General features: G+C 45.9%; 1 protein-coding gene across 3 annotated transcripts in view; it reads right to left on the reverse strand.

Moving 5' to 3' along the window:
* FAM3A (family with sequence similarity 3 member A) overlaps positions 1-13,166 on the reverse strand; it is a 54,935-nt gene that overhangs the window by 1,685 nt on the left and 40,084 nt on the right. For all 3 annotated transcript variants that reach the window (XM_030194242.1, XM_030194244.1, XM_030194243.1), the window contains exons 3-9: positions 12,823-12,933; positions 9,810-9,833; positions 8,700-8,823; positions 8,533-8,591; positions 6,126-6,176; positions 3,268-3,352; positions 2,425-2,551 (exon numbers count right to left, since the gene is read on the reverse strand). In XM_030194242.1, the coding sequence (XP_030050102.1) occupies positions 2,425-2,551; positions 3,268-3,352; positions 6,126-6,176; positions 8,533-8,591; positions 8,700-8,823; positions 9,810-9,833; positions 12,823-12,933 (581 nt within the window). The remainder of the gene's footprint in view (positions 1-2,424; positions 2,552-3,267; positions 3,353-6,125; positions 6,177-8,532; positions 8,592-8,699; positions 8,824-9,809; positions 9,834-12,822; positions 12,934-13,166) is intronic.

A 13,166-nucleotide genomic window follows, 5' to 3' on the forward strand; every position in this document is an offset into this window, starting at 1 on the left:
AACTCTACCAACTCGTTAACAAACTACTAAACACCACACCTTCTAACAATGCAGATACCCCATCAGCAAACGATCTTGCGAACTACTTCAAAGAGAAAATTATAAAATTACGCCTCTTGCTACCTAGCAACATAACCGACTACCAAAACATTCTTGTATGCCTAGACCCACTACCCGGAGAACATCCAGCAGACCGATTATGGACCAAATTTGATATGCTCTCGATCGATGTCTCCCAGTCACTTGGAAGATATGCCAAGTCACAATGCAAACTAGACATCTGCCCTAACAATCTCATAAGATTCACCCCACAACAACTCAAAATAGATCTCATGAACCATCTGAACCACATGTTACAAAATGGTCTCTTCCCAAAGGATAAAGGAAACATTCTACTCACCCCTATACCTAAAGACATAAAGAAGAGTACTAGTGATTTAACCAATTACCGTCCAGTGGCATCCATCCCACTGATAACTAAACTCATGGAAGGCGTAGTGATGAAATAGCTCACTAACTACCTAAATAAACACTCAATTCTTCACGATTCTCAATCAGGATTTCGAGCGGATCATAGTACTGAAACAGTATTAGTGACTCTAATGAATAAATTCAAACAATCGTAACCGGCAATAATACACTTCTCTTACAATTTGACATGCCCAGCGCCTTTGACATGGTCAACCACGAAATAATTTTACATATCCTAGAATACTTTGGAGTAGGAAGTAATGTTCTTAATTGGTTCAAAGGATTCCTGACCACGAGATCATACCAAGTAACTGCTAATGCGACTATCTCAGCCCCATGGACACCTGAATGTGGAGTTCCCCAAGGATCCCCCCTCTCGCCGACCCTCTTCAACCTAATGATGATACTCCTCGCCAAGTTACTAGCCAACCAAAACCTCAATCCATACAAATATGCAGACGATGTCACGATCTACATCCCGTTCAAGAATGATCTAAAGGAAATCACCAAAAAGATCAACCAAAGCTTTCAAATTATGCACTCCTGGGCGGACACATTTCAGCTAAAACTTAACGCAGAAAAAACACAATGCCTTATACTCACCTCCCAACATAACACAAGTGAATTCACTACCATCACTACACCAAACTTTCCCCTCCCCGTTTCAAAAACTCTGAAAATTCTTGGAGTCACCATTGATCGAAATCTCACACTCGAAAACCATGTGAAAAATACAACTAAGAAGATGTTCCATTCCATGTGGAAACTAAAAAGAGTTAAACCTTTCTTCCCAAGGGCCATTTTTCGCCAACTAGTACAATCAATGGTACTAAGCCACCTGGACTATTGCAATGCACTTTACACCGGCTGTAAAGAACAGACCATCAAGAAATTACAAACAGCCTAGAATACCGCAGCTAGGCTCATTTTTGGAAAAACAAAATATGAAAGCGCAAAACCTCTAAGAAAAAAACTACACTGGCTTCCACTTAAAGAACGTACCGCATTCAAGACCTGCACGATTGTTCATAAAATCATATACGGAGATGCCCCATCTTACATGATGTACCTCGTTGACCTGCCACCCAGAAATGCTAAAAGATCTGCCCGAACATTTCTTAACCTACACTTCCCCAGCTGTAAAGGAGTAAAATACAAACGAACACACGTGACCAGCTTTTCCTACATAGGCACGCAGGCGTGGAATGCACTCCCAACTCACTTGAAATCGATCAACGAATTAAGTAGCTTCCGCAAATCTCTGAAAACTCACCTCTTTAACAAGGCTTACCAGGGGATCCCATAACTAACCATGACACAACTCCTAACTACCTTTATTCAGAACTTATCTATCTATAACTGCTTGACCAGATCCTCTTGTTTTCCTTGACTCTGTATAACATCAATTTTATTTTGTACCCTGGTATGGCGATGCCATAACAGGTCTTTGTAAGCCACACTGAGCCTGCAAATAGGTGGGGAAATGTGGGATACAAGTGCAATAAATAAATAAATAAAATCCAGGGCACTTACCCCCAAGAGCATAGCCAGCTGTTTACAATACCCTTTAGAGACCAGAGTGCACAGATTTGAGCTCAGTCTGTTGAGATCCACTAAGCATGGATACACCACAGAGATAGTGAACATGGGCTTGTGTTGCCACAGCTACAGCCCATGTTGGTAGTGAGCCCCCACATTCACCTGGATCTGATATTTGGTAAGGAAGCAGGTCAAAGCTGGACGTGGTGAAAGGAAAAGGTTAAAGGGGGGAAAAAAAACCTCCCAAGACCCTGGTCAGGTGTTCCTCACTACTCAATACCCCTCAGATTCTGGGTTTTTGGCATGAAATTCAGTTGCAAGACCCTGACTTTAGGTAACACAAGTTGAATCCAGAATGAAGAAGAGGGACGTGTGTCTCAGGTAGACACACTCCATGGCATGAGGTGGTCTCACCTGTTCAAAAGGGCTTTTGTCCTGCACACCTTTGGCACCCACAAATACCCAGCTGTCTCTGAAGCCAATGTCCTTGATAGCTGAGCTGCCAAAGTCACTGAAAATCTTTCGGGCCTCATCATTCATCCTGCAGAAGAGGATAGGGAGCAAGGGACAGGTTACATAAGTACATAAGTAGTGCCATACTGGGAAAGACCAAAGGTCCATCTAGCCCAGCATCCTGTCACCGACAGTGGCCAATCCAGGTCAAGGGCACCTGGCACGCTCCCCAAACGTAAAAACATTCCAGACAAGTTATACCTAAAAATGCGGAATTTTTCCAAGTCCATTTAATAGCGGTCTATGGACTTGTCCTTTAGGAATCTATCTAACCCCTTTTTAAACTCCGTCAAGCTAACCGCCCGTACCACGTTCTCCGGCAACGAATTCCAGAGTCTAATTACACGTTGGGTGAAGAAAAATTTTCTCCGATTCGTTTTAAATTTACCACACTGTAGCTTCAACTCATGCCCTCTAGTCCTAGTATTTTTGGATAGCGTGAACAGTCGCTTCACATCCACCCGATCCATTCCACTCATTATTTTATACACTTCTATCATATCTCCCCTCAGCCGTCTCTTCTCCAAGCTGAAAAGCCCTAGCCTTCTCAGCCTCTCTTCATAGGAAAGTCGTCCCATCCCCACTATCATTTTCGTCGCCCTTCGCTGTACCTTTTCCAATTCTACTATATCCAATTCTACTATATCTTCAAATTACACTTAGCACTATTCTAACACATCAACAACCAACTCCCATGTGCACCTTACAGCACAGCTGGATACCCTTCCTCCAGTCGGAACTCACTTGGTAGCTGGATCATCATAAGATGCCACAAACACCACTGTTCCTTCATAAACAGCACGCACAAACTTCAGCAGTTCATTCACATCTGCAGATAAGAAAAGATGCAGAAATTAATTTGAGGGACCAGTTGGGCAAAGGTGGAGGTTCAGGGGTGGGGAAGCTGATGTCATATGCCAAGAAGCAGCATTCAACGTTCAGTGATTCTTTGTCTCCCTGTGAGAGAAACACATTGCAGCATTCCCACCCTTTTCGCTATTTTGCAGGAAAGCTGTGCCAGACTACGGAGATGGATAGCGGGACTTATATACCGCCTTTCTGTGGTTTTTCCAACTACATTCAAAGCGGTTTACATATTATATACAGGTACTTATTTGTACCTGGGACAATGGAGAGTTAAGGGACTTGCCCAGAGTCACAAGGAGCTGCAGTGGGAATCGAGTTCCCCAGGATCAGAGTCCGCTGCACTAACCACTAGGCTACTCCACCTTTAAAGGAGGTGATGAGCTTTAAAACACAGAATGGCAGAACACAAGATGTTTTTTAATACATAAATTTTTCCCAGGGGAGAGGAAGCTCTAGGGCAGTAGTTCTCAACCTTGTTTTTTTTAGTTGGGACACACCAGATGATGCTCGCATACGTGACACTGCATATAATTAGTATGGCAGCACTTAGGAATTAAATGTAAACATGCTCTGCATCCCCAATAACTGGTGCAGATCAGAACTTGCACATTTTCTCCATGGAAGACATCATACAAAAAATATCTATATAGATTCTCATGTGATCTGAATAATAAATGTCTCTCCACTACCAGGCACACTGTGAAAGGAAAAAAAAATCCCCCCTCAGCATGCATGTAGCAAACAATACCATAGAACTGTAGCACTAATCCTAGGATTCAAACAGCATGAAAAATTTCCCCTCCTCCTGATTTCCCCTATTATTGCATATATACCATACTAAATGGTTTATTATCTTTACTCAGGTTCCCTTGTCTATTATTACATTTTGTTCAAACACATAACACAGTTTTTAAACTACTACTTCATTTTTATAAGGAACAAAGTTATCTAACACCCATATCACCCATCTCCTCCTCTCTCCCATTCTCTGCACCCTAGTCAGTATCTATCCCCTCTTTCCTACTTCTTGTCCAGAATCTCCCTTCCCCTCTCCTTCCTGTGCATCTTCTTTTCCTCAATCCCCTACCCATCATCATTTCTCCCTCCGTTCCCTTGCCCCTCAGACCAGAAGTGCCCTCACCTTTTCTTTACCTTCACAGCCACCAATGTGAAAATAAAGGCAGCGTGTGGTCTTGCAGCGCATGCTCACACCACCCACAATGCATAAGCCCCTTGTCGGTGGGAGTGGGACCAGAAGATGCTTAGGGTGGTGCAGGACCTCAAGTCTGTGCATACTCGCAGTATCTGCTGGTCCTACTTCCTCTGACACAGGAAGTCTGGGGCAGGACTGCAGGCACAGGATGCCTTTACTTTTATTTCTGCCTGCCCAAATAAGGTACTGGAAAAGCCTGCATGTACTGCTGTACCATCCTGCTGCTCTAGCACAAGAGAGACACCAAGGACTTAAACTTAGGGGTAACAGAAAATATTTCTTCCTGGAAAAGGTACTAAATGCATGGAAAGGTCTTCCCAGGGGAAACTGCAGAGACAAAAAACGTGACTGAATTCAAGAGAGCCTGAAACAAGCACTGTAAATGTTTACCAGTAAGGGAAAGTCAGAGATGAAGCAAGGTCCCTGTGGTATAAGAAGAGAATGGTTGAATCTTATGGTCACACCTTTTGCTGCATACTTTACTTTTTTTTTTTTTTTACTTTAAAGTTTTTATTGAGAGCTTAACAAGCATAACACCTCAAAATACTGAACACACGTTACATTCCTTGTAGAACAATATACCTCCAAAGTTAGACATATACATGCATAAGTGCATAGTTCTCTTTTCGACCTACCCACTCTCCACTTTGCTTTTTTTTTTTTTTTAATTGGATTTTTGGCCTGGCTTTTTTTTTTTCTTTTTAAATCTTTGGTCTTCCTTGTCAATAAGAACCAGCCTCTTTTGGGCTTGGGCAATGGCATCAAAAGTGTTAATTCAGAACAGCTCAGGTATTTCTCCTATTTTTAGGAATTCATCTATAAGGTGATAGAGAACCTCATGTGCACATCATATCCTTCTGTGACCTAATATCCCCATCCAGACCACAGCAATGCTGAATGCAGCATTCAAGAACACCACTGTCCCACAGGCACATACTTTTGTGCTTTGAGGGTGGTTTAGATTTAGATCAAGATAAGTGCAAAAGTATAACTGTGAGAGAGACACTTTCCAACTGGCACAGAATGGAAAGTGGTGCTGGGACCTTACTGGAGCCAAACAAAAATGAAAAACTTCCCTAAACCACAGCAGCAGGCACAGTACTATAGCATCAAGTGAGAGACCTGGTGTTGGAAGGCCAGTGCCACTGGGACATGACAACATTAGCTGCAGGTAGACCAGTACAACAGAGACACTGGTCCTTGCACCGAGAATGAATGCAACCCGATGAATGGCAGCAGTGAGGGTGCCGAGGTGAATAGAGAGAGATTGGTAAGAGTAAACGAATGCCACTACCCCTTTTATACTGGTTCTTAGGCAAAAGCCAGACTGCAGCTCCATCTGAAAGCCAGTACACATTGAACCTAGTTCCAACCAGTAGGTGTCACTACTGACCAATGGCTGGGATTCTCCTCTTCCCTAGCCAGCTCTGGCAGCAAATGATAAGTCTAGAGCAGAGCACTGCGCTGCTGCATCACCAGGCCAATCCACATTATCTGCTTTTATGAAGACTATCCAACTTACCTCCTGCCCACATGTCAAAGAATTTTGCATCTATGAGCTCTCCATTTACCCCTGAAAAAAAGAAAGGTGTGAAAGACAGATTCACTGCTGTCCAAAGTTCATTTTGATATCTCATCAGAAAATCAAAGATGACCCATTTGCTAGGACAAGGACTACTGGAGATAAGTGGCTTAATTGTGACAGGCAGGAAAGCCAGTGTTCAAATCTCACTCCTGCCAATGACACTCCCATTTCCTCAGGTACCCCCTCCCCCCTTTGACCAGAAGCTCTAAGGAGCAGGCACACATTAAAAGCAATTTTATAACAGGGCACATTACATGCGTAAACGTACAGAAAACCAGCACTTTCATTTGTAAGTAGCAGCAAATTGAGCACTTTTCTGTGAGGGCATATGTAAGTACCAGTAGTATTTTTATGGAGTTCTTACAGTGACATTTAAGTATTATGTTTTGTAAACTGCCTAGATTATCTTCAGCCTAGCTGTATATCAAAATTTTTCGGAGGGTTAGCCTTGGATTTTTTTTTAGAACAAGTTTCTCTAAAAGTTGGAAATTGTCTGTTAAAGATTTTATTGGGGTGGCTGTTATAATGTATTGTTTTTATTGATTTTATGTACATTTGATTGTAGCCTGCTTTGGTTTAAAGCAGGATATAAATGTAGAAAATAAATAAAATAATAAGTAAACAAACATTGCACATAAATGGAAAGGGCTGGGTGGTGCAGCCAGTGGAGGAGTGGCCTAGTGGTTAGAGTGGTGGACTTTGGTCCTGGGGAACTGGGTTCAATTCCCACTTCAGGCACAGGCAGCTCCTTGTGACTCTGGACAAGTCACTTAACCCTCCATTGCCCCATGTAAGCCGCATTGAGCCTGCCATGAGTGGGAAAGCGCGGGGTACAAATAAAAAAAATTCTATGTACAGCTTATAGAATACAGTAAGCCAGTGGTGTAGCCAAGGGTGGGCCTGGGTGAGCCCAGGCCCACCCACTTTGGGCTTACTCCCTCCCAGTAGCAGCACACCTATGATGTGGCTGGCAGGGATTCCCAAGCCCCACCAGCTGAAAACTCCCATCTGTCCCTCCTGAATACCTTGTAAATTGCAGATCTTCACCTGCAGCAAGCACTGACTGATAAGTACTACTTGCACCGGCCCCACAGCCTTCGCTCTGACGTATTCCCACCTATGCGAAAAACAGGAAGGCTGTGGGGCAAAAGTGAGCAGTGTGTATTAGTTGCTGCTCGTTGCCGATGAAAACTACTATTTAAAAGGTATGGTTGAGAGGGGGGATGTTTGAAAGACCATAAGGCATGCAGATGAGAGAAGGAGAGACAAAATCACTTGTGGGATGGGGCAGGGTTCTTCTGCCCACCCACCTTTGTTCAGGCTCACCCAAAATTGGATGTCTGGCTACGCCCCTGCAGTAAGTTATGCATGCTCTTGCCACATTTAGGTGTGCCGATGCCGGGTTATGCTAGTATACTATAAGAATCTGGATGCCATTATAGAACAGGCTCTCGTTGTGTGGCATCAAAGTACCCATTTACAGAATTACCCCCACTGTGCCTAATACCTAGCATCCAGGGGTGGACTGACAGTGATCTGGGCCCCTGGGCAGTAAAGGTCATTGCCCCTCCCCAGCCACTGCCCCCCTCGCACACAATACAGCTCCCCGGTCCTACCTTGAAGGGCCTTGGTGGGCAGGAAAGAACCCAGTCTTTCCTGCCCACCACCAATGTGTTTTCAAAATGGCTGCTGAGACTTCCCACAGTAGCCTCATGAGACTGCTGCAGGGAAGTCATTTTTAAAACACGACAGTGCAGGGCAGAATAATGTCAGTGGGCAGGAAATAGTGTTGTTTTTTCCTGCTCCCACAGAGGCCACTAGACCACCAGGGCCCTTCAAGGTGGGACTGGACAGTGCCTACTGAGGCTTGGGGGGCTGTAGTGAGCAGCAGCAGGGGAGAGCCTCTGGGCCCTTGGGCACTGTCCGGTTGTTCAAATGGTCAGTCCACAGTGGCGTACCAAGGGGGGGGGGGGGCGGTGGGGGCGGTCCGCACCGGGTGCATGCCGCTAGGGGGGTGCTGCGCGCTGGTCAGCGTCGTTGGTTTCCATGCTCCCTCTGCCCCGGAACAGGAAGTAACCTGTTCCGGGGCAGAGGGAGCATGGAAACCAACGATGCTGACCGGCGCGCAGCACCCCCTCCCCCCCCAGTGGTGTGCACCCTGGGGGGGGGTTCTTTCGCCGGGGTGGGGTGTGTCCCCTCGTCGGGGGGGGGGGGGGGCGCATCAGCAATCCGCCCCGTGTGTCAGCACCCCTTGGAACGCCACTGTCAGTCCATCCCTGCTAGCAGAACTGTGTAGTGCTATAAAAAAGCTGAGTGCTAGTATCATCAATACTCAAACACTCACCATTCACCAGAGCGATGTTCAACCCTCGTCCTACATTGTTCTTCACGCTACTCATCAGCCTGCCACAAAGAGAAACCAATTACCTATGAGCAGCACCCTATCTGGGCAGTCACTCCTGGTTTTCCAGTCTCCAGCCCATTCTGGTTTGTATTTTCTCCCTTACTTACATTTTGTCTTCTAAACAGATTTTGGGTCCGATAACATTGGCTGCTCCGCTTACAATCCGAAATGCAAAGTGCTTGTCTGGGCAGGGCTGTGGCAGACCACATTTGTACTTCTTTGGCCTGGAGTCTGATGAAATACAAACAAGAAATATGAACAGTTTATACACACATTCTGTGTTCTCAACTAGTACCAGAGACCGATCAGGATCTCATACTATGATGGCAGGTAAGGATCCTAAGGCCCATCTATTTTACCTAATTTCTCCTACTGTTATAAAAGATACCCCTCCCTTCTCCAGTATGTACATATTTAGGCCTTTCAGTCTTATAAGACTTTTGCTCTGGCCCATTCATCGGCTCACCTCTGCTCTGTCTGTATCTTTTAGAGGTAAGGTCTTCATAACTAGATGCTATACTCCAGATATGGTTTCACCAAACAACTATCCAGAAGCAATACCATCTCCATCTGTTGGAAGCAGGATACTGGGCTAGATGGACCATTGGTCTGCCCCAGTATGGCTATTCTTATGTTCTTATGCTCCATTTTTCAAGTAGCTATGCCTCTCTCTAGGCATCCTAACACCGCTCTGGCCACTGCCTTTATGTCATCCAATATGACCACCCCAAGGTCTTTCTCTTAACTGGTGCACAATGGCAGCCCATCTCCTCTCTTGGATTTCTGCACTCCCATGTGTATGCTTTACACTTTTTTTTGCATCAATACTTAGCTGTAAAGCTCTTGACCACTCCTTGAGCTTTCTTAAATTACTCCTCAATCTGTCTACTCTCTCATAGGGGTGTCCACTCTTTTGCATATCTTTGTGTCATCTGCAAAAAGACAAACTTTTCCTACTAACCCCTCTGCAATAGCACTCACAATGATACTGAACAGAATAACCTGTAACACCGATCCGTGAGGCACTGCACTGATTACCCTGCTTTTCTTGGCGGTATCTACAGATCCATTAGATTCTACTGCTGCAGTGTCACTACTGAGCAATGATGCAAAGGAAGGATGAGGTTTACCAAAATAAAAAAGCTAAGTAAAAAGATGGAAAGTTTGTACTATTGGAACAAAGAACAGGTTAAGTCAACTGGGGAGCAAAGACTGACCTGCTGTTGGTGCGTTGTCAGGACCTGTCAGAAGAAAGAAGAGTTGTTATTATGGAAACATTGTCCTTGGAACCAAGGCTCAGAGTTACGCCCTTACCTGAGGCTCAAGCTCTTCCAGCAGCTTTGTAAATCACTTTAAATGGTCAATATTCAAACAGCGGGGGCTCAATTCAAGTAACTGACATGCCCCACACTCAAAATTAACTATACCACAGCTATAACTTCAAAGTCCTCAATGGTGACCCTTTTCACATGGATACATAGTCCATGTCGCCTGCCTCCTTATCAGTCACACTAACTTCACTAAGTTTAACAGGTATAGCGAAGATACATACCTGTAGCAGGTATTCTCCGAGGCCAGCAGGCTGATTGTTCTCACATGTGGGTCGACGTCTGCGTCGGCCGGGGAAACCAGCAATTTTGCCAGCAAAATATATAAAAACTTTTCCAGAGTCTTCTGGCGCACATGCAGTGCGCACTGCGCATGCACGGCTGTCTTCCCGCCCGTCGCATGAGCGTTCCCACTCAGTTTAATCAAAAAGCAAATAAACAACAAACTACTCCAAAGGGGAGGTGGGCGGGTTTGTGAGAACAATCAGGCTGCTGTCCTCAGAGAATACCTGCTCCAGGTATGTATCTTCGCTTTCTCTGAGGACAAGCAGGCTGCTTGTTCTCACGTGTGAGGTATCCCTTGTAATCTGGTGAAGCTTCCTCCACCAACGTCGGAGAGTCGACCTGGGTGGCAGGCGGCACTGAGGTCAGGGACCTCACCACAGGCGAAGGGCCAGAGACCGCTGTAGCCAACGGTACGGAAGGCGCAAGCACCCCTGACACCGAAGCAGACTGGCGCAGTAACCCTTCCAGAAGTTCTGGAAGCAGGGCCCTGAAGCGCTCGTCAAGAGCCGCCGTTGAACAAGGCTGCGGGGTCGGGATAGGAGCCAGTGGCAGAATCTGTCGAGGCTCGGGAGCAGGTACTGGGCTGCTAGACCGACGCATCAGCACCTCCTGCATAGAGAGGGAGCGATCCTCTCAGCACCGATGCTTCCCGGTGCCGAATCCCTTGATGCCCCGGAGCTCTCAGCACCGTGTGTCGAAGGAGAACGATGACGGTGCTTCTTCGCCTTTGCTCGACACCCGTCATCGAGACTCCTCGGTACCGATGAGGAAGACGAGGAATCCTCACGTCTCCTCAGGGCCAGGTCCGACAAAGGTCGGTCCCGGGGGGGCCTGCATAACAGGAGACCTTGAGACAGGTGGAGACCCACTCAATGCCTCACTGCTCCCAGCATGAGTTGGTCGTTCCGCAGCCATTACCTTTGCTCCAGACGTCAATGCGTCCCTCGATTTCGATGCCGCGCTGGGTGTCTTCGATGACATGGAAGAAAAAACGGCTTTGGCAAAATCAAAAGACGCGATCGTGCCTGTTAAAAGAAAAAAGGGCATGAAAAGAAGGGCGCAACCCGGCCACGTCAAAAAACAAAGGAAACTTAAAAAGGGACAAAAAAGTAAAGAAAAAACTACGGGAGCTTTTTTGTTTTTTTTTAAACTGTAAATTATAACAAAAAGAAAGAAAATGACAAAAAGTCAAAATACAACGCAGAAAACTCTTTCCCGGGCCTGAGAGGAGCGGGGAAAAACTCGACCGCACCTCACCGCGGAGAAAAAATAACTGAGCGGGAACGCTCACGCGATGGGCGGGAAGACGGCTGCGCATGCACGGTGCGCGCACGCCAGAAGACTCTGGAAAAGTTTTTAATATATTTTGCTGGCAAAATTGCCAGTTTCCCGGGCTGATGCGGACGTCGACCCACATGTGAGAACAAGCAGTCTGCTTGTCCTTGGAGAATTATTAATACCTCATATATTTGCACATTTGTAAATGTAAAACATCTCAAAAAGGATCCGCTGCCAACATGTTTTGCCTGTGGCTATTCACCTATGCTGCATCATGGTGCGGTCCTTTAGACAGTTAATATACCTGTGGTGCAATCATTTTGAGCAGCTTAGTAAAGGTATTCTTTTTAACCAACCATATCTAACTATATTTTGGTTCCCCAGAGATGGATATATATTTTTTTTATTACATTTGTACCCGCGCTTTCCCACTCATGGCAGGCTCAATGCGGCTTACATGGGGCAATGGAGAGTTAAGTGACTTGCCCAGAGTCACAAGGAGCTGCCTGTGCCTGAAGTGGGAATCGAACTCAGTCCACCACCCTAACCACTAGGCCACTCCTCCACTGCAATTACACTGCACATACATAATGTATCCGGTAGGTGTCAGTACTGCATAACTGTTACTAAATACTCCTGAGAAGTAGGAGCTATACACCCCTGGACCAGTGCATGAGAAAGTGTGTAGATATGCTAAGCAAGAGCCAAAAGTCAGTCATAAAGCACTTTGTATTAGAGAGCAACTGAAACTGAATCTATGGTCCAAATTCACCACTCAGTTTTGATCAAAACTGGCCGCTAGGGCCTGGCCCCTGCACAGAACAAGCTCCCCCCCCCCCTCCCCAAATGAGTCCCCACTCCATTCCTCTCCCAGAACAGAACAAGCCCTCCTCTAGGGCCTACCATACATCCCCTGACAGTCTAGTGGCTAGCTGGGGCAGAAGGAATCCTCAGTCACTCCTGCCCGTGCCAGCTCCATTCTCAAAATGGCTGCCACAACCTCCAGTGGCAGTTTCGTGAGACTGCTGCTAGAGATCGCAGCAACTATTTTGGCAGTGGAGAGAAAATGTGCAGTAGCGACTGGGGATCGTTCCTGTCCCAACTAGCCACTAGACCACAAGGGGATGTATGGTAGGTCCAGGAGAGGGACTCATTCTGTTCTGGGGAAGGTGAGGGAAAGCTAGGGAACACAACATAATTTCAGTTCCAGATGCACCAGCAGTTTCGGACAAAACCAAAACAAGACTGAACATGAATTTTGTGCTGGTTTTGGTGCCGAAGCTGAAATTCGGTCAACCTCTACTTTGTATATCTGGGTATTTCTTCTTGGGAAACGTACTGTTCAGAAGCTGCTGTATCCGGGGAAGGCCGCCCTGTGACCCCAGCATCACGCTGGCCAGAATCCAGGTAAGTCCTACGGTGAGCACAATAACTACAATCCGCACAGAACCTAGAGAATGAGAAAAAAATGCATAACAGTACATTGTTCTTTACCAATAACAAGTGTTTACAGACAGAAGGATTGATCAGGCACAAAAGTGAGTGATGTCATTGTACGTTGCTAGGATGAAACAGCTCTTCCAGAACTCAGAACTTAGTGTTGAAGTTCTGAACATGAGTGACCTTCTCAGCTCCTCAGATCCATAGTTCAAGCATTCATGCAACTCTCGAGGTGGGAGGTAC

The sequence above is a fragment of the Microcaecilia unicolor genome, chromosome 2 (genome assembly GCF_901765095.1).
Source record: "Microcaecilia unicolor chromosome 2, aMicUni1.1, whole genome shotgun sequence".
NCBI classification, from domain to species: domain Eukaryota; kingdom Metazoa; phylum Chordata; class Amphibia; order Gymnophiona; family Siphonopidae; genus Microcaecilia; species Microcaecilia unicolor.